The sequence below is a fragment of the Podarcis tiliguerta genome (genome assembly GCF_965153285.1).
Source record: "Podarcis tiliguerta genome assembly, chromosome: 2".
Lineage (NCBI taxonomy): Eukaryota > Metazoa > Chordata > Lepidosauria > Squamata > Lacertidae > Podarcis > Podarcis tiliguerta.
The window spans coordinates 109621509-109648783 of record NC_139535.1 but is presented as its reverse complement, the minus strand read 5'-3'; the positions used below and the strand labels follow the sequence as shown (position 1 = coordinate 109648783).

Sequence of the window (27275 nt, the reverse complement as noted above, 5' to 3'; positions counted from 1 at the left end):
ACAACTCTTTTCCGGGCGCCGGGCGGATGTGGCGTCATTCCGCCTTCCGCTGGCGCATGCGCGAAAGGGGGCCCTTCTCTCGCGGTCTTCCCCTGAGCAGCAGGTAGGGTCGCGGAGTCCCGGCCGGGGTGGCCTAGGAAGGTTCTCCCTTCGCCGGGTTCGCCCGCCCTCGGCCTCCCCCTTCCCGGGCCTTTCCCTTTCCCTCCCCCCCTCATGCTCCGAGGCCTTCGGAGGAGTTATAAGGGGGTTTGACCGGGACGTGCGCCCTATTGGCGGGGTTCGAGGGGGAGGAGCCTGCGGTGGGCGGAGCCACCCTTGGGAACGTTCTTGGGCGGGGCGTGGAGTTCAAGGAGCTTCCTTCCCACGGCAGCCTGGGGAGGGTCCGGGACTGGTGCCGCCTATGGCCTGAGCGGATCTGCCCTGGCCGTGGGTGCACTGCAAAGGTCGTGCATCCGAGGAAGCAGGCCCTCGACCGCCTAAAAGCTTAGCTCCAGGAGAGGTGCTGGTCCTCAAGGTGCTGGTTCTAAGGCTGACGCCCCTTTTGAGAGAATGGAAATAAATCTGATGCGCTGTACAGTGATACCTCGGGTTACATACGCTTCAGGTTACAGACTCCGCTAACCCAGAAATAGTGCTTCAGGTTAAGAACTTTGCTTCAGGATGAGAACAGAAATCGTGCTCTGGTGGCGCAGCGGCAGCTGGAGGCCCCATTAGCTAAAATGGTGCTTCAGGTTAAGAACGGACCTGCGGAACGAATTAAGTACTTAACCCGAGGTACCACTGTACAGACAGAAGGGTCGAAATTGTTGGCTAGCCAAAGTGGTGGTCGCTGATCCAAGTGTTGTGGGCCGGGCATTTAATGTAAATATACCATTTCCTGTGTCCATGGAGTTTTCTTGGCAGGCAGACTGGAGTGGCTTGCTGGTCCCCCCTCCAGGTGGATCACGTTTGGTCTAAACTCTCCACTATGACATGTCCATCTTGGGTGGCTCTGCCTGGCATAGCTCATAGCTTCTCTGAGTTATTCAAGCCCCTTCGCCACAGCAAGGCAGTGATCCATGAAGGGGACACAGGAAATGACCCTGATGTTGGATAAGATGGAGGGCACAAGGAGAAGGGGACAGCAGAGGACGAGATGGTGGGACAGTGTTCTCGAAGCTAACAGCATGAGTTTGACCAAACTGCGGGAGGCAGTGGAAGACAGGAGTGCATGGCGTGCTCTGGTCCATGGGGTCACGAAGAGTCGGACACGACTAAACAACAACATACCACTTCCTCCCCCCCCCCCCAGCAAGTTTTTACAATGTTTTATTAATTTGTTGCATTTATATCCTGCCTTTATTCTTCAAAAAGCTCAAGGTGGTGGACGTAGCGCTCTCCCTCCTGATTTAATCCCCACAACAGCCCTGTGGAGTAGGATAGGCTGAGAGGCAGCGATTGGCTCACAGTCACCCAGTAAGCGTCATGGCTGAGTGGGAATTTGAGCCCTGGTCTCCCAGGCCCTGGTCCAACACTCTTAACCGCTACGTATCAAGTTGTAGAATTTGCTAACTAGGCAGCCGCAGATATACATTTGGCTTAGTAAAAGGTAAAGGGACCCTTGACCATTAGGCCCAGTCGTGGCCGACTGGGGTTGCAGCACTCATCTCGCTTTATTGGCCGAGGGAGCCGGTGTACAGCTTCCAGGTCATGTGGCTAGCATGACGAAGTCGCTTCTGGTGAACCAGAGCAGTGCACGGAAACGCCATTTACCTTCCCGTTGGAGTGGTACCTATTTATCTACTTGCACGTTGACGTGCTTTCAAACTGCTAGGTTGGCAGAAGCAGGGACCGAGCAACGGGAGCTCACCCCGTCGCAGGGATTTGAACCGCCGACCTTCTGATCGGCAAGTCCTAGGCTCTGTGGTTTAACCCACATCTATATGTTCTTGCTGCCAGATCTCTCTGCCTCTTCACAACACACACATGTGTTCAAGTCCCCATGTGTACAGTGGCTTGGAGAAGATACTGAGAAACACTTTTTGGTCCTAATCTTTTGTTTCTCTGTTCAAATGGGGGGAAATCCTCCCCTGAGCTGTCTCTATGTACTAGATTTGGAGGTGGTCAGAAGGTAAATCAGGGTCTATGGGTAGATCAAGTTATTGGCAAAGGTTTCTGATTCCTTTTTTCAGTGGCAAAGGTTTCTGATTCCTTTTTTCAGTGGTGAACAGCCCAGCATTGCTACTGATGGTGACCAGTCAGACATCTATTGGAAGTTCATAAACCGGTTATGAAGATAACCATACTATTGGTTTGACCCCAGTTTTGTGTTGCTGGGAAGTATATTGTCTCTCCACATAGGGATGGGGGACCTGTGGCCCTCTAAATGTTGGACTACAGCTCCCATAATTTCTGAGCATTGGCCATCCTGACTTGGTCTTATGGAAGTTGGAGGGGTCCAACAACATTGGAGGGCCACAGGTTCCCCATGCGGACTCCTTTTAGCTACCGCATTTTTCGCCCTATAGGACGCACTTTTTCCCCTCCAAAAATGAAGGGGAAATGTGTGTGCGTCCTATGGGGCGAATGCAGACTTTCGCTGAAGCCTGGAGAGCAATGGATGGTGAAGCCTGGATGGTGGCGTTCCGCCTCGCTGCTGTCTCCCCGACCCCTCTTGCTCTCCAGGCTTCAGGAGAGCCGCAGTGCCAGCCCCACAAGATCGGGGGACAGTGGGGAGGCGGAACACCACCATCCCGCTGTCTCCCGCTGTGGTTTGGAGGCTGACGACGGGGAGACGCGTGCTTCTCCCCACCGCCAGCCCCGCAAGCTCCGGGGACAGAGGGGAGGCGCAGCGCATCTTCCCGCTGTCCTCGGACCTGGTCTGCAGGCAGGCAGCGGGGAGAAGAGCGCTTCTCCTTGCTGCCGGCCCCACAAGCGCCTGGGGGGGGGGAAATAATTCCCCCCCCCTTTATTTCCCCCAAAAAAACCGCCGTGCGTCCTATGGGGCGAAAAATACGGTATTCTAGCTAATATCTATTGATGCCTAATCCCTTTTCTTGAAAAAAGAAAAAAACAAGATGCCTTGTTCAGTAGCTGTTTTAATGAATGGCACATGCTATTAATTGTACTGGTTCATAATAGTAGCTTGTGTATAGATGAGCAATTGAAACCACCTTAAGCTCAACAGCCCATTACAGGTAATACTGTGGGAAGCAAATGTGCTTCCAGCTGTGTGGCCTTGCCCTCAGGTTGCATCCACCCTTGGAGCAGTCTGGGGGATAGCAACTTTAAGGAAGATGTCAGGCCTTGCATGGAATTGCACAGTGCAAATGCTGATCCTGAGGGTACAGATACTGAAAATCATGCCAGGATAGTCATCTGCAAGGCAAATTGCATGGATCAGTTGCTTACGTGCAGCTGATCTGATAGATGCAGCCCAGGTTTATCAGAGAACACCTGAACTGTACTATTTGTGTGCTAGCTTTGATTAACAGGAACACAGAGAGCCTTTTATGGCAATTCTTTTGTAGTTCTCTCTTCAAGGGCCTCTAAATATTTTGGCATCTTCCAGAGGTGATATACAGCACACCTTGCTTAAGCAAATAATATTTATGCAAAGTTTATTCTAGTAGTATATTTTATTTCTTTTTTAAGAATTGCACTGGTCCTATTTTATAAATATCACAATACTGTCTATTCTGAGCCCTTTGGGGACAGGGTATGATATAAATGCAAAATAAAACACAGGTCTCTTAAGTGTGTTAAATGGGGAGTTTAGGGCACCAGGATCAAATCTAGAAGAGCCAGCACCAAACCTTTAGCATCTCTTTCCTTCCTAATTGGGGTGCCCCAAATGTTCGGTCAGCCAAACACTACTTTGTCCAGCCATGCTTGTGCTGAAGAACTAAATTATTGTGCTGTGTAGGGGCCTTATTACTCACAATATGTTTTTGCATAGTTGCCTGAATTAATGGCCTCTCTTCCACTTAATATGGCTGTGCATCGGTTTTTGTAGTCCTCCGCTAATTATCTGCCACACATCTTAAAAGCCTTGTGGGCTTCTATTGGTAGCAAGTAATAGAAGTTGTAGGCACACTTCCTCCTAATGCCATGTTGTTTGGTTCTTTTCCAGCTGTTGAGTGTGGCCACCCCCAACGTCCCTGAATATGTATACCTGTGCAAAGTTCATCTCTGCTCCCGCCCTTGTGAGTAACTTAAGATGTGTCTTGTATTTTTCAATATTGCATTGTTTCAAATCACAAGTCAAGTATTTGCCTATGTTGGCTAGTAGGTTAAAAAGGATTAATAGCCTGCATAACTGTAACTTTGCCATCTTGTATGGAAAATAAGCGGGGACGCGGGTGGCGCCGGGGACGCGGGTGGCTCTGTGGGTAAAAGCCTCAGCGCCTAGGGCTTGCCGATCGAAAGGTCAGCGGTTCGAATCCCCGCGGCAGGGTGCGCTCCCGTTGTTCGGTCCCAGCGCCTGCCAACCTAGCAGTTCGAAAGCACTCCCGGGTGCAAGTAGATAAATAGGGACCGCTTACTAGCGGGAAGGTAAACGGCGTTTCCGTGTGCGGCTCTGGCTCGCCAGAGCAGCGATGTCACGCTGGCCACGTGACCCGGAAGTGTCTCCGGACAGCGCTGGCCCCCGGCCTCTTGAGTGAGATGGGCGCACAACCCTAGAGTCTGTCAAGACTGGCCCGTACGGGCAGGGGTACCTTTACCTGGGTAATCTGGGTAACCGGGTTCGCGTCTCCGCTCCTCCACATGCAGCTGCTGGGTGACCTTGGGCCAGTCACAGTCTCTCAGCCCCGCTCACCTCACAGAGTGTTTGTTGTGGGGGAGGAAGGGAAAGGAGAATGTTAGCCGCTTTGAGACTCCTTAAAGGGAGTGAAAGGCGGGATATCAAATCCAAACTCCTCTTCTTCTTCTTCTTCTACCTTTACCTATGGAAAATAAGACAAATCTGTAATGCAGTAGCTTCCACAGGTTCTTTTAGTTTCTGTTGCCATTTTAGCTTTCATTTGAAAAAGGAGGAGCATATTACTAGTTCTCATGATTGCAAAGAAAAACATCTGAAAACATGATGGCAGCTTTTGCCGCAGAACTATAAATCAAAGTGTGTAGGAGAGGCATTTAATGATGGATGGAGCTTGGCAGAGTTCTTAGTTCCTGTCCCTCTGTTCTTAAGACAGCTGGTTTTCCCTCCTTCCTTGTTTTTTTTTTGTGAATTAAAAGCAAAACACAGCATGAACACACATTAGCACTCATTTTTTAAGTTGCATGCTGGACCTTGCAATTCTAAAATGAAATCACGCCACTCCTGTCTGTTCTGCTCTGCCCCAGTCTCTCTCCCCCCCCCCCCACTTCCCCCTGGCAGCCCAGGTCAGAATATAGCTTTCACTGCCATTGTCATGTCATATTCCCAGCACCACAATGTAGTAGAACTGGGGGGTCCTTTCCCCCCCTCCCTCCCTAGCAGACCACTGGAAGTTGCTACACATAACGAGAGGTGGGCAAAACTGAAAATAGCAATACCATGCAAACCATCATTTTAGTTGTATGCTGCCTTTCCATAGTTAAAATCATTCTCAGGGTGGCTTACTACATGAAAAAAATACATGATTCAAGCACAACAAATGTCAAACAATAAATAAAACATCCAAAACATACACAACCAAATTGAACAACTTACACATGAATCCTAATAAAGATACAAAAATGTAATATCAATAACACACACACCAAAATCCCTTAAGCAATACTCAAACCATTCCTTCTGTGATATTGGGATGCACTGCTGTGTTCCATTCACTTTTCCCCAGCCCTGTCTGTGAGTTGCTATCAGTAGTGGAGTGGGATCAGGAAATTCTCCCCACCCGCTTCTTACTTGCAGGACTTCTTAAGCATCATTTTATTTTGGGCTTGACCCAGAAAGTAATTGGTGGCTGGAGGTCATGCTACCTGAAAGGCCTTAATCTGCTCCCTTGGTTGGTGTCTGAATCATGGGGGCTGTTCCCTCATCACTTTACTGAAGATCATACATTGAGTCCCACTCATCTGGCAAATACAGAATGACCAGGTAGCATCACATCCCAGGTGTGAAATGGGTGGAGAAAGGGCAAGGTGCCTTCTTCTCATATTATTAACTGCAGCATTTGCAGGCAGAGGACAAAGTGCAAGCTATTGGGCCACATGACATAGTTTATTGTTCTATTTCATAAGATTTATATACAGTGGTGCCTCGCAAGACGAAATTAATTCATTCTGCGAGTTTTTTCGTTCTACGAGTTTTTTCGTCTTGCGAAGCACCACTGTGTATTGACGGTTTCCCGTAGGAATGCATTGGCGGTTTTTAAAAAAAGGCGCAAGACGTTTCGTCTTGCGAAGCAAGCCCATAGGGAAATCCGTCTTGCGAAGCAACTCAGAAAACGAAAAACTCTTTCGTCTTGCGAGTTTTTCGTCTTCCGGGGCATTCGTCTTGTGAGGTACCACTGTAATGCTTGATTATATTATAATAATAATAATAGTAATTATTATTATTATTATTATTATTATTATTATTATTATTTATTATTTATATCCTGCCCATCTGGCTGAGTCTCCCCACTGAAAAAAACTCAGTGCTTTATAATTATATATCGCTTCCCATTATAAAAAGTCCCAAAGCAATTTTCAAGCAGAGTAAAAATACAAACATGTTAAAAATATCATTGGAGTACAAACATCCAGTCATTGGTGCTGTCCAGATGCCTGGCAGCACAAGGCCAAATGTCCTGTAGAAAGCTCCCTTGAATCTGAGGTGTTTGAGGTGAAGAATACAACTTTCTGAGAATCTTACTTCAAGCAAACGTCAAGTGGTTTTCATGAAATCATTCAAGATGATGGCATTTCCTCCTCCGCACTGAAACCTCCTTCAAAAACGGGTGCCCAAGCAGGGAAATCTGGTGTCTATGCCACCACCACATTGGCTTCCTCCAAATGACCATCAGGAAATTCCACCTGGTTAACACTTAGCAGGGACGTGGGTGGCGCTGTGGGTTAAACCACAGAGCCTAGGGCTTGCCGATCAGAAGGTTGGCGGTTCAAATCCCCACAACGGGGTGAGCTCCCGTTGCTCGGTCCCTGCTCCTGCCAACCTAGCAGTTTGAAAGCATGTCAAAGTGCAAGTAGATAAATAGGTACTGCTCTGGCGGGAAGGTAAACGGCGTTTCTGTGCACTGCTTTGGTTCACCAGAAGCGGCTTAGTCATGCTGGCCACATGACCCGGAAGCTGTACACCAGCTCCCTCGGCCAATAAAGCGAGATGAGCACCACAACCCCAGAGTCGGCCACGACTGGACCTAATGGTCAGGGGTCCCCTTTACCTTTACCTTAACACTTGGTAGTGGGGGGGGGCAAATATGTCCCATCCCCAGGTGCTGTCTCTTCCACTCTACAGTGGGTCCCAAGTAGTTGAAAGAGCTGAGTTTCAGCCCTGCCTCTGCGTTCTGCTGGTTCCTGAAGCTGTAAGTGGCTTGATGTATAGAAATGGCTTCCAGGAGCTTTGCTTTCATTTACAAATAGAACAGAATTCTAGCTTTAATTGCTGATGTGCATTTCAGGAAAGTGTTCAGTGCTTGGGAAAACCAGTAGGGGCTCAGAAGGATTTCTGGTGGCCAAGTGCAGGGATAAGGAATGCTTTTCAGCTTAAGGGCCACTGGCAACCTTTTGAAGGCTGTATGATCATGGTAGGCATGGTCAGAGGTAAAAGGGAGCAGGGGAACAATTTGTACAGTAGGCTAGTTTCTACACACACACACACCCCTCTGTTCTCACCTGTGCGAGGTTGATCAGTGGTCAAGGAACACATTTCAACTAGGCAAAAACACTCAAGGGCATGAAGCAGGGCTGGTAAAGGGGAGTGGCCTTAGGGAGAGTGCCAAGGGCCAGACAGAGAGGCTTGGAGGGCCACATTTAGATCTTGGGCCTGATGTTCCCCACTGTCTTGCATATGCTGCTGCCCCTTCTCATGTCTAGCCGAAGCAGAACAAATTAAGGCAATCTGAGAAAACTTACTTAGTATATGTAAAAGTTATCCAGCTTGCCAGGCTCAAGACTTGTAACTTTTTTGCAGAATATGCACTGCATTGATGATGCATGGGAACAGAACAGGGTACCTGTCATGTAGAAAGCAACATGCTTTACATGGTGGAGGGCAAGGTAGAACTGGGGTGGGAGTCACATGTGGCTAATAGACCACCAGTTGACTACGGTTTAGACTAGTGCCTTTTCTGCAGTGGCTCCTCATTTGTGGGATGCTGTGCCCGCCTTCATTATACTCCTTTAGGCTGATTAACATCCGATAGCCTTTTCAATGTGTGAGGGTGGAGAGTGTTTTAGTTCTTATTTTTATTACGAATTTTGTGTTTTTTATCATGTATTTTTATGTTATGAACCGCCCTGAGTTCTACGGGTGAAGGATGGTGTACAAAATAAATAAATAATCAGTCAGTCACACCATCAGTTCTCTGCTGCCACTGGCCACCTGATTTTGTTCTGAAATTTATTTATTTATTTATTTTAAAATAATATTTATTAAAAGTTTAGTAGTTAAAAAAGAAAAAAGAAACAATAAAAATTTATCAGACAATACATCAAAAATAAAAAGAAAAACAACAAGGGAAAAAAACATTACACCCAAACAACAAGAAAAAAAAACATTTAAAAACACATCCAATATTTCCATATCTTTACCTTTCATTTACTAGTTTCATCGACCTCCTCACACCTCCCTTTTTTGTATTCTGGTTCAATTAGCTATTTCAGCAAATCCTTTCCATCTTTCTCAATTTTTGTTCTAAAATCTATCTTAACACAATCTAACTTTAAGTTTTCCACTTTAACCCCTTAACAATCAATTTTTACTTAATTCTTTATAACATTTCTCCCAAAACCACATAACTTCATTCCAGTATTCTTCTAACATTCATTAATTTTGCAATATTTCTGTAAATATACTTTGAATTTTTTCCAATCTTCTTCCACCGACTCTTCTCCCTGGTCTCGGATTCTGCCAGTCATTTCCGCCAATTCCATGTAGTCCACCAGCTTCATCTGCCATTCTTCCCGGGTGGGTGATTTTGTTCTGAAATTTAAATCCATGAGATACAAGCCCCATTTCAGAATATGTTCTTTACCGGGTAGAATTGTTGCTGTGCTGACCAACGAAGGCATGCTCAAGTCATAGTTTCACTATCACTTCTTCTAGTTACAGACTGTCTCAGACTTGAATGCGTTTGCAAGAAAGACCTTGTTGTCAGGGAGAATTTTTCTTCGCTGCATGCATTCACAGCTTGTATATTTCCCCTCTTGCAGATAAAGAACAGTTCCCGGCTGCTCTGTAGGCCCATCTCTGCCTCTGTGCTGAACAGGCCTGAGGTCAGGACGAAGGAGGTAAATTTGGTGTGGTACGGCTTCCAGCTATATCCAAGGGGAAAGAGACCCTTGGATCTCAAAAACATAATGCTGATGTAACCAGCAAAGGTTGTCTACGGCAATACTCAGTGGCCGAGTAGAAAAAGGAAATAAGAGGGAGATCCTTTCTAGAGCTGCTGGCTCTTCTGGGCCTTTTGGATTATGTGTGCAGCAGCAGTGCTCAACTATATACCTGACCTACAATTTATTATTTTAGATCTCAGTCACTAGGAGGCATGATGCTACAGGGCTGGTTTTTTTTCTTGGATAATTTTATTGTTTATTTAACATAATTGTTATAAAATATCAGCAAAATGTTACGAATATATATATATATATATTTCAAATAAGCACATACAGTGGTATCTCAGGTTACGTACTTAATTCGTTCCGGAGGTCCGTTCTTAACCTGAAACTGTTCTCAATCTGAAGCACCACTTTAGCTAATGGGGCCTCCTGCTGCCGCCACGCCGCCAGAGTACGATTTCTGTTCTCATCCTTTAGCAAAGTTCTTAAGCTGAAGCACTATTTCTCGGTTAGCAGAGTCTGTAACCTGAAGCGTATGTAACCCGAGGTACCACTGTATATATATGAAAAAAGGAACAAAAGAGAGAAAAGGCTGTTTTTTTCTTAAGCTGTACAATTAAGGTGTCTGCCTGGTAACTAAGGAACACTTTTTGATACTCTAGTATTTATCATTCTTCTAGACCACCTTTCCTATGGGGAGGGCAGGGTGGTTTGTGTTGGGCTATCCCATTGTATCCTCACAATCATAAGTGTAACTTAAACCAAGCTCTTGGGGTTGTAGTGAGAAAGTGAACAGATGACCAGTTTACAAAATTTCTTAGTTGGTGGTGATCTGCCTCACCCCTTTCTAGCTTCAAGGAACACTTTCCAGATCAACTTCTCATTTATTCCATTTTTATCCTGCTGTGTCCCCTCTCACCCATTACTCCTCCTAAGGTAGAGTCGGCTAAGAGATGATGGCTGGCCCAAGCTGACCCACTAAGCTTCATAGCTGAGCAGGGATTTAAACCCACGTCTCTCTGATCCTAGCCTGACAAGCTAACCACTACATGACATTGGCTTTTTATTTACTTACTTTATTATTATTTAACAGAATTTGTATACCGTTAAATTGCAGATTTACAAAGAATATAAAATATATATTAAAGTTGTCAGTAAAAGTTAAAAACATTTAAAGCCCCCCCCCTCCCCACACCAAAGAATAGATAAAACCCAACATTATAAACTAAAATCGCAGATTTGAGGAGCCTCTCATGCAGGGTGCTGAACTTCAGTATTTCTCTGCATGAACTGTGGGGACTCCATAGCACACACAAGTCCCCTGTAGCTGTAGAGAAGATTAATTGACAACAACGAGGCACCACTTTCCTAGAAGCAGCAGTGCAGATGTGGCTGCACTGCTGACCTGGATTCCCAAAACTATAGGCTGCTCCTGCCTTGGAGTAAGCTACTTTTAACTCAGTAGGACTTGTGTCTACTGAGAGAAGTAATGCGTATTGCACCATAAGCAGCCCTCGTCCCTGGCTTGTTGGCCATTATTTATCCAATTCAGAATAATAATAATAATAATAATAATAATTTATTATTTGTACCCCGCCCATCTGGCTGGGCCTCCCCAGCCACTCTGGGCGGCTTCCATAGAAACAAAAAATACAGTAAAATATCACAGATTAAAAACTTCCCTGAAATGGGCTGCCTTAAGATGTCTTCTAAATGTCAGGTAGTTATTTATCGCTTTGACATCTGATGGGAGGGCGTTCCACAGGGCGGGCGCCACTACCGAGAAGGCCCTCTGCCTGGTTCCCTGTAGCTTTGCTTCTCGCAATGCGGGAACTGCCAGAAGGCCCTCGGCGCTGGACCTCAGCGTCCGGGCAGAACGATGTGGGTGGAGACGCTCCTTCAGGTATACTGGGCCGAAGCTGATTAGGGCTTTAAAGGTCAACACCAGCACTTTGAATTGTGCTCGGAAACGTACTGGGAGCCAATGTAGGTCTTTCAAGACCGGTGTTATGTGGTCTCGGCGGCCGCTCCCAGTCACCAGTCTGGCTGCCGCATTCTGGATTAGTTGTAGTTTCCGAGTCACCTTCAAAGGTAGCCCCAGTTTTCTGGGGCAGTGTTTGAAAAAATCCGTGTTGAAGTTTGATTTACATTGGAAGTAGAATCCTGCTGTTTAGGTTACAAGCAGCTTCGAAACAGTATCTTATTCTCCATTTCTTCTTCTTTTTGCTCCTCGCAGCCTTGTTGTCTCTCAGGTGCTCACAATGAGCTCTTGCCAGTGTTGCGCCGGGAGTTCCAAACCAGCACTGTTTCCAGGGACATTGATACTGCCGCCAAGTTTATTGGTGCTGGCGCTGCCACCGTAGGTGTAGCTGGCTCTGGTGCTGGCATCGGGACCGTATTTGGCAGTCTTATCATTGGCTATGCCAGGTATGTTTGGATTTTTGAGCACTACGCTTTTAAGTCTGGAGTTATGGTCTTCATTCACTTGCTGCTTACAGAGAAGCCTGGCAGTGCTGCTGCCAACTGCTTGCACTCAATATTGTTGTCTTCCTGTTTCTTCAGACCTGATTTGGGCCTCTTAGGTAAAACATGTTCGCAGTGCATTATAAACTGGCAAAGTTCTGTTGAGATTTTTCAGGGTTGCTGTGCCTTTAGTTAGAAGCTTCCTCCTTGTAGGTTCTGCTTCTGATTGCTTTCCTGTTGCTGTGGCATTATTGATAAATTGGCTTGTGATTATTCAGTCCCTTTTGTAGGGACTAGTAGTAGGGGACTAGTAATAGGGGGAGTAGTACTTCCTCTTCATTGCTTTCATTTTCCCTAAAAATGCAAAATAGTGCTGTTTCACAAAGAAAAAAGAGAGGAATCCAGTAATTAAGCCCACTGCAGGGAACTGATTTACAGGACTATTTATCAGTAATGCCATGTATGTTCTGAAAAGGAAACACTAATAGGCAAAAGCCACAAGGGGAAGCTATTAATTGAGAATGGCGGGGCCCTGTGCTGAATGGAAATTTAATTCAATTGTATTAAGTAAATACAACTGAAGGATCTTGGCCTTTGGGGTGGGTATTGCCAGATTAATACAGCACTATATTACAAGCTGTACTGAATCACTGTTAATTCCATTTCCAGCTGAATCCAGAAGAAAAACGCCTTCACAGTGCTAAAGGGCACTAGTGTGGCAGCAACCCTAGTGAACATTTTGTGGGCTAGTAAATTTTGTAGACTTAATCAGTGCTTTTTTCCTTGAAAAATAGGTGTCAGTACTCACCATGAAGTTATTATAGTAAATGCCACACTTTTAAATAATACTGAAAGTAGTGTCGGTACCATGTGCCCTTGAATACCCCCTGGGAAAAAAGCACCAGACTTAAAATTATAAAGCTGGCTAGGCTGATACTATACTGCAGGCATAGGCAAACTCGGCCCTCCAGACGTTTTGGGACTACAACTCCCATCATCCCTGACTAGTGGTCCCGTTAGCTAGGGATGATGGGAGTTGTAGTCCCAAAACATCTGGAGGGCCGAGTTTGCCTATGCCTGCTATACTGCTAGACCTTTCAACAACCACACACCTGAACAGTACTTGGCTGGAAGGGATGGCTACTCCCTTGACATCCTGTATCTGGGGAGATGGTAGGACTACAGGAGAACCTTAAATTGTAGCATTGGAAGGGATCCTAAGGGTAATCTAGTCCAACCCCTGCAATGCAGGAATTGCAACTAGATCATGTATAAGAATCCATTGGTTCAGGTCCTAGCCTCTGGAATAGGAGAAAACAAGCTTGCTCCATCCTCCATACGACAGCCCTTTAGATATTTGAAGATGGCTATCATATCTCCTTGGTCTCCCTCCTCTGCACACATTCTAGTTTGTCAGTATCCTTCTTAAAACTGCAGTGCCCAGAAATGGACACGGTACTCTAGGTGTGTCCTGTCCAAGACAGAATAGAGCAGACCTGTTACTTCCCTTGATCAGGACACTATACTTTTGTTGATGCAAGCTAGAATGACATTAGCTTTTTGTGTGTGGCTTCATCACACTTTTCCATTGATGGTTATCCTGTCTGTCTGTCTCCTTCCCTTGCAGAAACCCTTCCCTGAAGCAGCAGCTCTTCTCCTATGCCATCCTGGGTTTTGCACTCTCTGAGGCCATGGGGCTGTTCTGCTTGATGGTGGCATTCCTCATTCTCTTTGCAATGTGAAGGAGCCGGATATGCTGCCTGTCATGTGCTCTCCTCTCTTTCCCCCCTGTGTTTAGTCCAGTGTGTACGACAACCTGATTGTTCTGTGGCAGATAGGGGAAGCCCGTCTGTTAGCCAAATCTGTCCAGCTCAGAGGGGGCAAGTCAATAAATACTGTATTGGTATACATTTTCTTGATTTTTTTTTGTTTTATGGGTAACTGGCCCCCAATCCTTTCTGCATCATTAGTCAGTGAACCACACAGTATCATGGAATGCATTTAACTTGTATTCAGCACATCCAATTGATTCCTGAAAAACCCAAGTCCTACCATAAATCTGGCATTGGTGAGGTTTTCTTTTTGCTATTTTCTAATTAGAATGGTTTACCTAACAGTATCTCCGTGAATTTAATCAGGCTTGCTCTTGGTAAGTGTGGATAGAAATGCAGCCCTGGAATACCTATTACTGCTTCTGATGATGCTGAATGGAGGAGGCCATTATCTCAGCAAATTACAGAGTGTTTTGCATAAATACAGCTTATGTTGTTCAGCTTTTGGTGAGCTTTTTGGCTCCTTGTGTTTTAGTAAATTAAAACATGACCTAGAATCAGCCTTTGAATCTTCTCTCTCCCTTTTAAAAGCACTGTTCTGCTAATGTCACGGAGCACATCCTTTATATTGATTTGCTCCCTAGTAATTCAAGGCAACACTGTGCTTATGTTGCTTCTGTGCTTGTAACTTATCCTAGCCAATGCTGTTTTTAAAATACAAGGAAACTGAAGCCCAGAAAGGCGAAAGCAGGGATGGGGACCTCTGGCCCTCTAGATGTTGTTGGACTCAAACGACTTTCAGATCCAGCCAGCATGGCCTGGAAGCAAGTATGGTGGGGCCTGCAATCCAGTAACAATGGGAGGGCACAGGTTCCCCATTTACTAAAGAATAATAAGAATAATTTAATATTTATATGCCGCCCATCTGACTGAGTTTCCCCTGCCACTCTGGACGGCTCCCAACAAAATGTTAAACATCAACCATTAAAAGAGCTGCCTTCGGATGTCTTCTAAAAGTCGTATCGTTATTTGTTTGACATCTGATGGGAGTGCATTCCACAGGGCAGGCGCCACTTCCGAGAAGGCCCTCTGCCTGGTTCCCTGTAACTTCACTTCTCATAGTGGGGGAACTGCCAGAAGGAGCTGGGCCTCAGTGTCTGGGCTGGATGATGGGGGTGGAGATGCTCCTTCAGGTATACAGGGCCAGGGCAGTTTAGGGCTTTAAAGGTCAACATTTGAATTGTGCTTGGAAACATACTGGGAGCCAATGTAGATCCTAAGGAAGGCACAGACAGGCTTCCACTCCACTGTATTACAATGTGGTGAACCTTTGTGCATTCTCATCTTCATAAATGGTGCTTATCTCCCATTGTGTGTCTGGGAGTCTGCAGTGTGGCCCTTCTATATAGTATCAGCTCAGTAGATCAGTTTTCAAGAAAGTGAAGGTTTGCATTGTGTTGGTGGCTCAGGCCAAGGTTCAGCGGCTCCTACAGAGGCCAGCCCAGAAGCTTCTTGGAAGCTCACAGGCAGTTTCTTTTTCAACATGAAGTTTCTATTCAGCTCTCAATCTGTTGGTCACTCCTCCTAAAACAAGTTGAATAAAATCCACAACCTCAAAAAACCAGCATAAAACCTAACTACATAAAACCAACACAATATTCTATTTTACAAATTCAGATCTAATAAAGTTACAAAGCTAATTCCTTTTTTAAAGGCCATATAAGCTGGTGTCCACCGCCACCTTTTCAGTAGCGAGTTTCTTAATACACATTATGTAAAAAGCGCTTCCATTGGCTGTGAATCTGCTGCCAATCGACTTTCATATGCCCAAGTTTTAAAGATTTATAAGAAAGCAAGAACTTCCCCTGTTCAAACCGTTCATAATATAGAAAGCTCTTCTCTCTTCCTCCCTCCCTGCAAAAAGCTTCTCTTTCCTGTACTAAAAAGCCCTAAATGCCTTCTTTCCCCAACCCATTGATCATTTTTAGTTGCCCTTTTCTGCACATTTTCCAGTTCTATGATTAGCAAGGGCTGCATTCTAAAATCATCCATCTGACACGCATGACCCAAATATGCCTGCGCTGGGTGAGCAAATGGCTGGAAACTATTTTGGAAGTTCTAAGGAGCCTGACCTGTATCAGTCAGAGCTGCTGCTTGTTGAAAGACCCACAGCTGGTCCTGGCAATCTGCTGTTGGGGTTGCTAGGCAACCAGCTGAGCTTGGGTGTTCATTACAGTTGTGCCTGTGTTTTGGAAACCTGCTGATGATGATGCCAGGCCAGCTAGCCCAGTGATAAAAAGTAGCTAAGTGAGCGGTGTTAAATGATCAAGGGAATGCTAACAAGTCTGTATATTTGAATCATGCAAACATCACGTCTAAGAGAGACTGTCTTGGGCTGCAGAGGAGGCATAGTTCATGCCAACAAATCACTTAAAGGGTAATACTTCTACCATAAATCAATATCCTGAATTCAAAGGAGGAGAAACAGAACTGGAGGCTGTTGTGGATGCTAAGAAATTCATTCCAGAAGTTTGCCAGATGAAACAATCCCCCCCACCCCATTCTGGCAATTTTCCTGACAGACACACTTGGGCCAATTTTGGGGGGCACGAGGAAGGGGGTGGAAGCCCCGTTACAGTAGCAGGAGCCAGTAGCAGGACTCTTGAGTTGATTTCTGCCCCCTGCTCCTAACCTATCATTGCAAAGCAATTACTTCTGAGACGTAGCACAGCGGTGGGGAATCTGTGGCCCTCCAGATGTTAGACACCCCGCTTCTGCCACCCCTGACCATCGGCCATGCTGGCTATAGCTGATGGGAGGTGGGATATAACGACGTCTGGGAGGCCACAGGTCCACAGCACTGCTAGACGTTGTAAACAATAGTCATGGGTGTGCCATACTCTGTTTCATAAGCCCGGCATTGAAGTAGCTATGTTACGTTTAACTCACTTGGATTCCCCCGCCCACTTCAGTAAAGAAAGTGCCGTGGTGTTGAAGACTGTGTAAATAAACTGAGAGTAATGTAAGCAGTTCTGCTGCCCAGACTCGTGGAGCTGTGCTAAGGCTCTAGAGAAAAGTTTTGGTGGTGGGAGGGTATGTTTGCGATGCAGTCTCCCTCGATCTTCGTTTTCAGGGCCAGTACAAGTAAGGAGGTAGCCAATAATTTTGAAGACAGGAATGCACCTTACAAGCTCCTAGAACTGAGTTTTCCATAGACTTGTGTCTTTTTTAGGAGGGAGAGCTGGGAACAAAGAAATGTTCCCCATTTGCTTGGCCAAAGCTGCAAGCTGGCCCACTTTCAAGCACAAGCCAGTAAAGAGAATTTGGGCACAGATCCATGGTGGTCTCTCTCCAACCAGCACAGAAAAAGCAAATGCCTCAAGTTAAGCCCTTGCTTAGATCTTCAGCTAGATCGTAATATTCCTGCTCTGCCAGATTAAGAACTTCATAAGGGGTGGCACTGAAGATTGGAATAGGTTTCTGCTATGAGATTTCTTGTTCTGATGCCATGGTATATATCTAAATGTTGCCATCAGCGCTATACAGTTTAAAGGGAGTTTTAAGAAGTTACTGCCTACAACATGGGTTGCTTTTCAAAAGGAATATGGACATTCTGGCCTGATTCAGATATGCTAAATGTATATGTAAAGTTGGCTTCTTTAAACAAACCATAGATTATAGAAGAATCACAGTTTGCTGTTGGGATGGCACACTAAACCATAGCTAATCAAAACCAGAAGTGAAAGCTTCTGAATGGCTTTAAGGCAGATACCACAATAGACAGATAACTATGCAGTCTCCTTTGCCTTTGACAGCGGCCCATCACACAAAAACAAAATTCCATGCTGCATTGTTCAGCCATGTCCTATTAGCCCCATGATCTGCCTACACTGATGACAAACTATAGTTCTTGCCTGTGTGTTTTTTCCCTGGCAGAGCTCCTGTGCCATTAATAGCTGTGTGACGGGCAACAGGTGCATCTCTGACCTGCAAAAGGTTGTCACACAGCCTGTTAAAGGAACAAGCATTTCCAGAAAAGAGGGATTTACTCTAATGAAAACAGTACTTTAGTTTCTGGTGGGGGGTTTTCAATCAATGCCCTTCTTCCCTTGCATCAGTGGCTACTGCAGCTGTAGAATGCAGTGTTTAGTACTGTGAGATGGGTACACGTGACAAGACTCATTTTTGGATTCTGAGCCAGGTTGGTGAAGCTGTGACCCTCCACATATTGTTAGACTCCAGTTCCCATCAGCCCTAGCCAGTATGACCAATGGCCAGGGATGATGGGAGCTACAGTCTACCAATATTTGGAGGGCTGCAGGCTCCCCAGTGCCGTTGCAAGAGATAGTTAGAGGTTGGAGATGTGAAAGGAAGTGAAGGAAGAAGCTTTTGCCACCTCTAGCTGCCATCTGTGCTTTTGCGGGAAGTTGTGTTTTCTTCTTTGAGGACTCTTGTTCTACAAGGATGATATCTAATCCTGGCAAGCAAAAGTGGATCTGTTCCATTTTTAAGCAAGAGGACCAGGCCCATTCTGCCCCTCCCCCCATTTTTTAATCAATTTCTCTCAAGCTGGCTAGACTCGGAGGTATTTGACAGCTCATTCGCCAACATGCAGGGAGTGCTACCGTGGTTTAAATTGCAGTAAGGGTCATAAATTTAATTAATGGAAATTGCATCAAATAGCATCTTGCTCACTTACATATCATTTGCTTAATCTCGAGTATATTACTTCCAATGACACATTATTGTTAACAAGGCTGTTAATGCTCTCTCTTGTAGATCGAGTGCCTGGTTAACTGGAACCTCTCATGCCTTTCCCCCTTCGTTGCCACTAAGTCTTTTCAGCACTTGAAGAGAGCTTTAGGCTCATAAGGTTTGAGGGTGGCACTATCTGGCAAGGATAGAGGGATGGATGCTAATTTGAGTAGGAAAGTTTCTTGCCAGCCTCTTGAGATGGGCCATAGCTTGGTTGCAGAAAAGCGAATAGAGAGCTTGGATGACTAAGGTGACAGTTACAACATGAGTCAAACAGAATTAATAAATCACTACAATCACAATGATTTCAACTTGTATTTTCATTTCCCCCCACAACTCCTTGACCAAGTGTGCCTCTGGTTGTCAGCTATCTACAGCACCCACCCACTCCCGCCCTGCGTGGAAATTCCCCCCATGCCTTCCCTTCTCAGTATTCCATCGTTTCCTGGACACCTCTACCACAATTTCCCTTTAATCTCTCCTTTTTGGAAAGTTCATTTTACTGAATTTCAATATGAATTTAACAGAAGAGTAAGAATAGCACCCCCTTTCCCCGAAGAGGGCAAGTGAAAGTCATCAATTATATACATTACGCCATACCTGAGCCCTTCTCTCTTGACCATCTATAGTTGTAGTCCATGCCATTTTTTCTCTGGCCTCCCTTTCAACTTCCCTAACGTCCATGTATTCAGCGACATGCCTTCCTGTGTCTTTTACACCCAGCTCCTACTCTCTCCAAGCTCAGTAATAGCTGCTTTCTATCAAAACTAACCTTTCCTCAGAGAAGCTGCACTGCCCATCAGCTCGGCTAGTTTGCGGGGTACAACATTATTTGAATCCTTTTTGTAATATATATTTGCTGTATTTAAATCCCACCTTTTAAAGGTAAAAGTCATCAGTGGACAGGGACAGACACAAGGTTCTCGAATCCCAGCGACATTACTATCTTGAGATTTCTCCAAGATTAAAGGATTTCTGCCTAAATCTTTTTTGTACTTCTGCAAACTTCAAAGTTACCCCGAGTCTGCTGATGCTTTCTTCCTGTATGCAGTTGTTTGCCATTTTTTGATGTTTGCAAACATCAAAGTGTTTAATCATAATACAGAATGTGTTACTCTGAAGACTGTGATCCTAAGCGCTCTTATTAGAAACTAACCTCAACTGGAATGGATGAGAATTACTAGGAAGGTTTTTGGTGAGCAAATAGTAAGAAGAGACTTAAATTTCTACTTTTTATAGAAACTCTTGTCTTGCTAAGATCCCCTTTTTTCTGCACTCTTATCTCTTTACCTCAGTTAACTCTTCCTTTGCCACTTCTCCATTCTGAAGTTCCTCTTCCTTGGCTCACATTTTAGAGATTTCCATCTCCTCTATCACAACCACCAGAAGGAGAAATCGTTTGGTTGAGCAAGAATTTTGAATATGGTAGAGTGAAAGTCAGCAGTGATGCAGGCAGGCTGAATTGCACTAGCAGCCAGCCACAACAGTGGATTTACATTTGAAACTCTAGTCACTGCAGCGCTGACGGTTCCTACCCCCACCCCGCAACTTATTCCACTGTTGAGCATTCTAGAACAAATCATTGGCCACAAGTTGGATCTTAAAATTGGAGAAGCATCAACTCAGTTGGAAGCTGGGGCAGAAGGGGTAACAGAGTAGAAGAGAGTAAGCACTAAATTTTATTTTTTTTCCCCTCCCATTTTTATTATATTATTTTAATTTATTAAGTCCCAGTGATTATCTGTGCTATGTACAAACCTCAAAAGAAAGTGTGTCCCAAAGGAGATGAAAATTTTCTGTTTCATACATGCACGTACCTCCTTTTACTTTTCTATACTGGATGACAAGTACTTGAAAGCATACACTGAAACTGTGAAGAAGCTTTTTGTTTGGACCATCCAATTATTGCTTCATCTTGCAATCATCAAGTGAGACATTCATGGGTAAACCAGTCTAGCTTAAACAAAGGGATGACAGAGGAAACCGGATAGTAAAATAATACAAAAAATGTAGATAAGATACGGGTATTTGCTAGAGAAAATAACACACTTAGATGTGTTATTTCTCTTTTACCCCCAACAGTGAATCTGTTGGAAGGTGTAACAATAAATTTATATCACCATTACTCTGAGTAGGTATAAATGATGCCTGTTACTTGGGTTCTGTATCCCTATGACCAATGAAGCAGTAGCAGGACAAGTTTATTGCTTAAGCCAGAGGGCATAGCAAATTGCACAATAATTAACAAGAAGCAAGCCAGTATGAATCATGCCAGTCATTTCAATCTAGCACAAAACAAGCCATGACTCTCCAATAACTCAGTTAACATGAAAAATTAAACATCAGTATAAGGCATTTAAAGCACTGCCAGCCGGCCAATCTTACAAACACGAGTCCAATTCCTACTATGTAAACGTTAAGCAAAATTCCACCTGACTGTTAAAACGAATAAGGCATTGTTTTTGTAATCTATGGTTAAATTACCATTACTTGTCATTTAAGCCAATCTTCTAATATCTCTAATATCTGAAATAAGGCACAATCTACCTGCTTGTACTATCTCTTCCTGAACCACTTTGCTCTGTTGATTTCCAGGCTCACTCTTAGCCTGGTTCATATGTGGGAGAGGGACAATGTCTGCAAACTGGCATGAAAAAATGTGCAAAACAGTGAAAAGCAGGCATTCTTTTGTGCCTCTAAATGGCAACTCTCCCAATGAAAATCAAATCTCATTTAAACTTGGTGCAGTGCTATAATACACACTGAGGAATCTGGAACCTTTTACTTATTGCTGTAAATTTTAACGTACAGGCATTTTTCAAGACAACCTCTATGGTCGTTACTCTCTGAAAACTAAAGAACAAAAAGGAATTTTTGATCAATGCAGGCATTATGTCTTAAAAACAAGCCACCCACCCCCCTTTGCTTAACATCCAGCTTAAGAGTTCTGGATAATATTCTCTGAGGTTTGGGACAAATGAAAACTGTGCTTGTTGTGGAAGAATCCACACAGGTTAGGCCATGGGTCCATGCTTGCCTCTATCAGCCGGCTGGCATCTTGCTAACATGGGTTACAGTGAGCTGGGTGGGGACTGAGGTTAGGGCACAGATGAGGCAGCAGAAACGTCTCCAAACTACTGGGATGGGAAGGAAGTTGGAGCTGACACAGTCTTCTAGAATATTGCTGCCAAACAGGCAGAGGCAGATGGCAAATGCTACACTAATTTGGCTATGTCAGGAGTCGAGGAGAGCCCTGCTTGACCCCTGATGGAAATAAACAAAGGTCCGACTATGATAGACAGAGGCTTCACCTTTATGAGAGATTTTTACCCCATCTAGCTTTCTTCCTGTTGAATCAGTACCGTCAAAACTCCAAAGGGTTCTCAAGACAGCGGTACAATTTGGCTTATTTCAACCTCTGGAAGCAACAGTGTTATCGGGTATCCCCTTACCCACTCCTTTAGCTGGCAATAAGTGCCAACCTAGCAGTTTGAAAGCACGTCAAAGTGCAATTAGATAAATAGGTACCACTCCGGCAGGAAGGTAAACGGCGTTTCCATGAGCTGCTCTGGTTCACCAGAAGCGGCTTAGTCATGCTGGCCACATGACCCGGAAGCTGTACGCCGGCTCCCTTGGCCAATAAAGCGAGATGAGCACTGCAACCCCAGAGTCGTTCATGATTGGACCTAACGGTCAGGGGTCCCTTTCCTTTACCTTAATGCCTTCCCACTTCCTTCAATATGTGGTAGGCCAGAAGCCCTACTGCATTTGTTTCGGTGCCCTTCCACTCATGATTCTGCTGGGTGGGGACCCCGGACTTCTGCGCCAAAGCAATTTCCCTGAGGGCACCAAAGTGAGGTTTCCAGGGTGTGACCCGCACAGTGGAGCAGCACAAGGCTCTTTTGAGCTGTGCTGTGTCGGAGACTCCAGATGCAAATGGGTTGAGCGGGGGGGGGGGGGGCACATTTGTATACAGTGGCACCTCCTGTGGTTACATACGCTTCAGATTACAGACTCTGCTAACCCAGAAATAGTACCTTGGGTTAAGAACTTTGCTTCAGGATGAGAACAGAAATCGTGCTCCGGCGGCGGTGGGAGGCCCCATTAGTTAAAATGGTGCTTCAGGTTAAGAACAGTTTCAGGTTAAGAACGGACCTCCTGAACGAATTAAGTACTTAACCCGAGGTACCACTGTACTGGAAACCCAGGACCGGCCCAGCCATGAGGTAAGGGGAGGTGACAGCCTGAGGCGGCAGGATCCACAGGGGCAGCAGAAGATCCTGAGGCAGATCTTTATCTTCTCCCTGCCCTTGTTCCTGATGTAGACCTTCACACAGCCCTTCTTCCCCGGTGGGGCGGGAGGGGGCGCCATTTTGCGGTTCGCCTCAGGTGCCAAAATGTCATGGGTCGGCCCTGTGGAAACCTGTCCGAATCACACCAAGACCTAACTGGGCCACACACGACGTCAACGACGTACTACTGGACAAGGAGGTCGCCCACTGCCTGATACCCGTGGGGGTCTGTGCCGCTTCTTCCCGCCCTTCTCCGTCGGGAACCCGTCGCCCTCGGGCGGCGGCTCCTCTCCCTTCTCCCCCCTCAGGACACCCGGACACCGTCCGCTCCGTCGTCTCTTCGAAGTCTCGGCCCCGCCCCGCTCCTTGCACTAACCCCGCCCCTCCCTCCCCCATTGGCTCCCCGGCTCCTCGCCCCCGCCTCTCCGCCAAGTCTCGCGAGGATCTCGAGCGCGCAGAAAACGAGGAGGCGGGGGGCCCCCCACACTTCACCACAGCAAGACTTGGGGGCCGCAGCTCGGGGCTGTGTGGGGAAGAGCCCCGTTAGTGGCGGCGCCAGGCGGAGGGACACGGGACCTTAAAGCGGAGGGAGGGGACAAAAACGCCCGGTCCTCTCAATTCCACCCCCTCCCTCCCTTCCTTCTCCGGTCCCGAGGTGAGTTTGGCCGTTGCCTCCGCTCCTCTCACCCCGCACCTCCCCCTTCTCCTCCCCTCAAGAAAAACCCAACTCTTTCCAAGGCTTGAGAGAGGGTGGGTTCCGCCTTGTCGTGATTGGCAGCTCGGCCGCGCCAATCGGCGCCGCTCTCAGAGGCGAGTGGCGGGCGGTGCGGCCAGTGCGGGCGCGGGGTTGGACCGAGACCCCTCCCCGTCTCCCGGGGGTGGGAGGGACTTAAGGGGCTGCGAGGAAGCTCTAAGAAGGGGGCCCGGGCGGTGGCCGGGAGGGGGAGGGGGCGCCCAGAAGCCCCGATGACGGGCGGGCTGGGGTGCGTGTGGAGAACCTGGGCTCGAAATGGTCCAGGCGTCCTGAGTAGAGTTTTTGGTGCCTGCACGAGAGGAGTGAGGATTTTTAAAACAAAATGCCAAGGGAGGAGGAGGCTGCTGGGTGGGGAATTCCAGGGGATAAGGTCAATAGGAAGGGAGAACTAGGCGGTTGTGGCCTTTGCAGAAGTGGGTGAGAACACATAAGCGAAGCGATGCCCCAGCAAGAAAAAAATCTGAGTAACTCGTGGAAGCTGTTACATAAGTATATGCTCCCAGCCACTTGGTAAAGGTGGTGTGGCTTCCTCAAGATTGCTTTCCGATTTGGAGAGCGCTTGGAAACCTCTGCTGCTCATCCTTGCACCCTCTTTTCTGCTCCTCACCACTGCAGTGGCAAGCCTCCCATTTGTACTGCCCAGGGGTACAAGGGTGAGCAAGCAGGGGCTACTTTTGCAGTTGCCTCCCAGGACCACCTCTTGTCAGCCAAAAGCAGTCATTGCCCCGCTCTGCTCTTTCTTTCTGGGTGGTATGGTAGATAGGATGCAGCCCGTTGCACCACCCAAAAGTGAGCAGGTGAGTGACTAGCAACAACAGCTCCTTGCCACTCTCAATCACGCCTCCGATGAAGCAGCTGCTTCCACTGGCTTGTCCACTCCCTCCGGTGGGTGGTGATTGATCCAATTCTCAGTGCCGCCCAGAGTTAAGAGGGCAGGCGAGTGTATAGATAGGGGGAATGCCATGTGCTTACCTGCTTTGCGTAGCGCGGAAGAAGGTGCCCTCCAAGCAGCAGTGCTGGCTACTGAGATGGTAACAAGTTGGGGGGGGTCTTTGTTAGTTGGTTCTCCAAGCTACCCCCCTTGAGAGAGAGAAAGGGGGTGGGTCTGCTGCTGTTCTTGGTCTCTACCTCTGCTGCTTCTCGAGTGAGTGGCAGAGCAGTTAAAAGTGGCTGCAGTATGGTTGTTGCACCCACCACATCAAACAGTTGGGGATGGTGTATGTGTGCAGAGACATTATGCTTGCTTGCTTCAGTTGGCAATCAGATATTAAAGCTGCGCCTCTGTCTCTGGACAGCATGGAAGTTGGGTGGCCCAGTCCTCCAGGCCGTGCACCCAAAGGATAATAGTGAATGGAGATAAAAAAATTGTCCAGTAGCACCTTAGAGACCAACTAAGTTTGTTCTTGATATAAGCTTTCGTGTGCATGCACACTTCTTCAGATACATTGAAATGGAGATGACATTTGTTTCTTGCCACCATTGTTTGCACACACATGGAACAGCTACCTCCAGTTGCTTGCCTACTACAGCTGTGAGGTGGTGCTATCTTCAGCTCCTGCTGTTGCTTACAAGGAGGATTCAGCTGAGTGAGTGGAGGGTGACTGCTCATTTAAAATGCCACAACCATGCCTACTTGGAGCACAGATAACAGTGTGATGTTAATGCCCAAAGTGACAGCTAGTTAAGCTTGGGAGGTCTCTCAAGTTGCTGTGGACTCAGCACTGCCCAATGGTACTGGTCTCTGATGTTAGGCCCTTGATTTCTGAATATAGTGAGGGGTGATTTGAGGAATTTCATGTAGAGGCTAGTGGGTTTGTTTGAATGAATTGCCCCACTGTCAAATTTAGTGAACAACATGGTGTCAATGGAAGGAACATGAATATTGATCCTACCCTTGCAGTCCCTGTGAGTTGGATGTAAATGTTAATGCAGCAGTCTTCAACTACATTTCAGGAGTGGAGGGAATAGATTATTTTGCCTGGCTGGTTTTGCTGATAACTGTTCACAGCTAACATTTTATTTGCTTGGTTTCTTTCATATTCACAGTGCTTTGAAATGGGATTTTGATTGGCTTGTTTATCTCAGTATTTTGAGGGTCAGGCAGCACTTAATTGCCAACTTAAGACAGCCTATCTGTTCTCTCTATTCTCTCTCAAATAAATAAATAAAATAAAGTTTCAGTATTGAATGGAAAAAGTTTTCTTCTGTTTTACTGATAAACTGTTTAATGTGCATAATTTACTTGGCAACATTTTGTGATTCCTCTAATGTTACGAGAGTTAGTTATATAAAAATGATATGGGCTCTTGCAGTACACATACTGGCTCAACCAACTTGATTGGAAGTGCTCTAATTTTAGTGACGGTACTGTGAGTTACATAGTTACACTCTGTGTTCTAATAACTTAGCATTTATACAGTTCCTTTTGATTATTCCAAACACTTCATGCATGATCTCTTGTAAAAATGGCTCTGTAATGTCTTAACTATCACAGGTTGCAGATGGGGTCGATGAACAGTGGCTCACGACTGAGATGAGCTTTAAGCTATGGACTTGCAGGTTCCCTCTTAGTCATTGACCTCATTCACATGTAAAGTTTAGCCAAGCCATGACTTTGTTTGCATGAGAAGACATGTGGCACCTGGAGAGGAGATTGTCACCACTTTGCTTCTCCTCTGTTACATTTCTGCTTTGCCAAACCAAACTATGGCTTAGAATTGTGTGCAAACAATTGCTACATCACCTTCAAGGGTTAAGGTCAAAATATTTCCTCTATGCTATTGGTTATGTTACACTCTGCATTTACTAATTACTTATCCATATGGAAAAGTAAGTTGATAACCAGTGATGGATATGAGCTATGAAACTGTGTGCACTGCTAAATAAGCGTAGAGTTCTGAAACCTGTTTCTCCCCCCACCCTCTGTAAAACAAAGTAGTGAAGCTATTTCATGCATGTTCAGTTAGCAAAAAACCTAGACTAGCCCTTACCAAGTAGCTATATTTTGGGGCATCCAGCTGCTACTGCCTGCATTTTGAGCTTCATGTCCATATATAATATAAACCAGAAGTGCCCTTCAGATAATGTTGGACTATAGTTCCCATCATTATCAGCCAGCACGGACAGTGGTCTGGAGTGATGGGAGCTGTAGTCCATTATCAACAACATCTGGAGGGCACCGTGTTGGCTACCAGTGTTATAAATGGATCTACTGCCCAGGTTCTTAGACTTTGCCAAGTCAAAAAGACATTGCCTCTGAGGTTCAAAGAAAGTGGTTCTGTCAGATCTAGGGCAGATCCATGAAAAATGGAGCAGTGCCATCCACGCTAAAGCAACAAGCCAGCTTTTAGAAATATTGTTTCCCACCCCTCTGGCTAATATTTTCATGGTTTCTCTGATCTACTCAAAATATGAGGTTCAGTAGTGACTCGATTATCTGTCCCTTTGTCTCTATCCAAACTGAGCAGTCATGGGGCAGCAAAGAGCATATCTGTTTCCCAGGAATTGCTTGTTCAGTTTTACTTGTAATTTGAAAATTGTGGTTTGTGAGGGGCTGAAAGGACTTGTCTCTACAGTTGTTGCTTATTATATTTTATTGAAGTTAGAAAAATCCCTTGTCCGTTATGTGCCTAAGTGTTTGAAGAAATTTTGATTCCTTGATTCTGTCAATCTACTCAGGATTGGCAAAATGTTCTTAATTCCTGTTGTTTACTCTGTGGTTCTACTACTCAGATGTTCTGAGGCATTCTAGCAACTGGTGGGGGTCTTTATGTTGCT

General features: G+C 45.9%; 2 protein-coding genes and 1 long non-coding RNA gene across 10 annotated transcripts in view; 2 read left to right on the top strand and 1 right to left on the bottom strand.

The window, feature by feature from the left end:
• The first annotated feature begins 11 nt into the window (after positions 1-11).
• ATP5MC2 (ATP synthase membrane subunit c locus 2) lies at positions 12-18754 on the top strand. Of its 4 annotated transcripts, none has more exons than XM_083428127.1 (5): positions 12-103; positions 4112-4184; positions 9337-9414; positions 11699-11889; positions 18477-18754. In XM_083428127.1, the coding sequence occupies exons 2-5, from the start codon at positions 4146-4148 to the stop codon at positions 18547-18549; spliced, it is 381 nt and encodes a 126-aa protein (XP_083284253.1). In that variant the 5' UTR covers positions 12-103; positions 4112-4145; the 3' UTR covers positions 18550-18754. The 4 variants fall into 4 exon arrangements, with proteins under 4 accessions (XP_083284253.1, XP_083284250.1, XP_083284252.1 ...); XM_083428124.1 differs by lacking the exon at positions 18477-18754 and adding an exon at positions 13553-13835 and having other exon boundaries at positions 27-103; XM_083428126.1 differs by lacking the exons at positions 12-103; positions 18477-18754 and adding exons at positions 491-514; positions 13553-13835.
• On the bottom strand, positions 11896-23088 carry LOC310671731. 3 transcript variants are annotated; one of them, XR_014508121.1, is made up of 4 exons: positions 22902-23088; positions 21000-21096; positions 20270-20405; positions 11896-12279 (listed from the first exon to the last, which is right to left on the bottom strand). It is a non-coding gene; the product is annotated as an uncharacterized lncRNA (long non-coding RNA). The 3 variants fall into 3 exon arrangements; XR_014508122.1 differs by lacking the exon at positions 21000-21096; XR_014508123.1 differs by lacking the exon at positions 21000-21096 and having other exon boundaries at positions 22930-23088.
• Positions 23089-23180: 92 nt separating this feature from the next.
• The window catches only part of LOC310671520 (cyclic AMP-dependent transcription factor ATF-7), a 108773-nt gene continuing 104678 nt past the window's right edge, over positions 23181-27275 (top strand). For 2 of the 3 annotated variants that reach the window (XM_083427717.1, XM_083427716.1), the window contains exon 1: positions 23181-23399. The gene's annotated coding sequence lies outside the window, so the exon portion shown is untranslated. The remainder of the gene's footprint in view (positions 23400-27275) is intronic. The other variant, XM_083427715.1, reaches the window with a different exon arrangement.

What these genes read in the sequence shown, in the direction of transcription:
- ATP5MC2 (XM_083428124.1), top strand. Translation starts at nt 4,146, where the DNA reads ATGTATACCTGTGCAAAGTTCATCTCTGCTCCCGCCCTT. An exon ending in CTGAGGTCAGGACGAAGGAG is followed by an intron (nt 9,415 to 11,698) that starts GTAAATTTGGTG and finishes TGCTCCTCGCAG; the next exon opens with CCTTGTTGTCTCTCAGGTGC. An exon ending in CTTATCATTGGCTATGCCAG is followed by an intron (nt 11,890 to 13,552) that starts GTATGTTTGGAT and finishes CTTCCCTTGCAG; the next exon opens with AAACCCTTCCCTGAAGCAGC.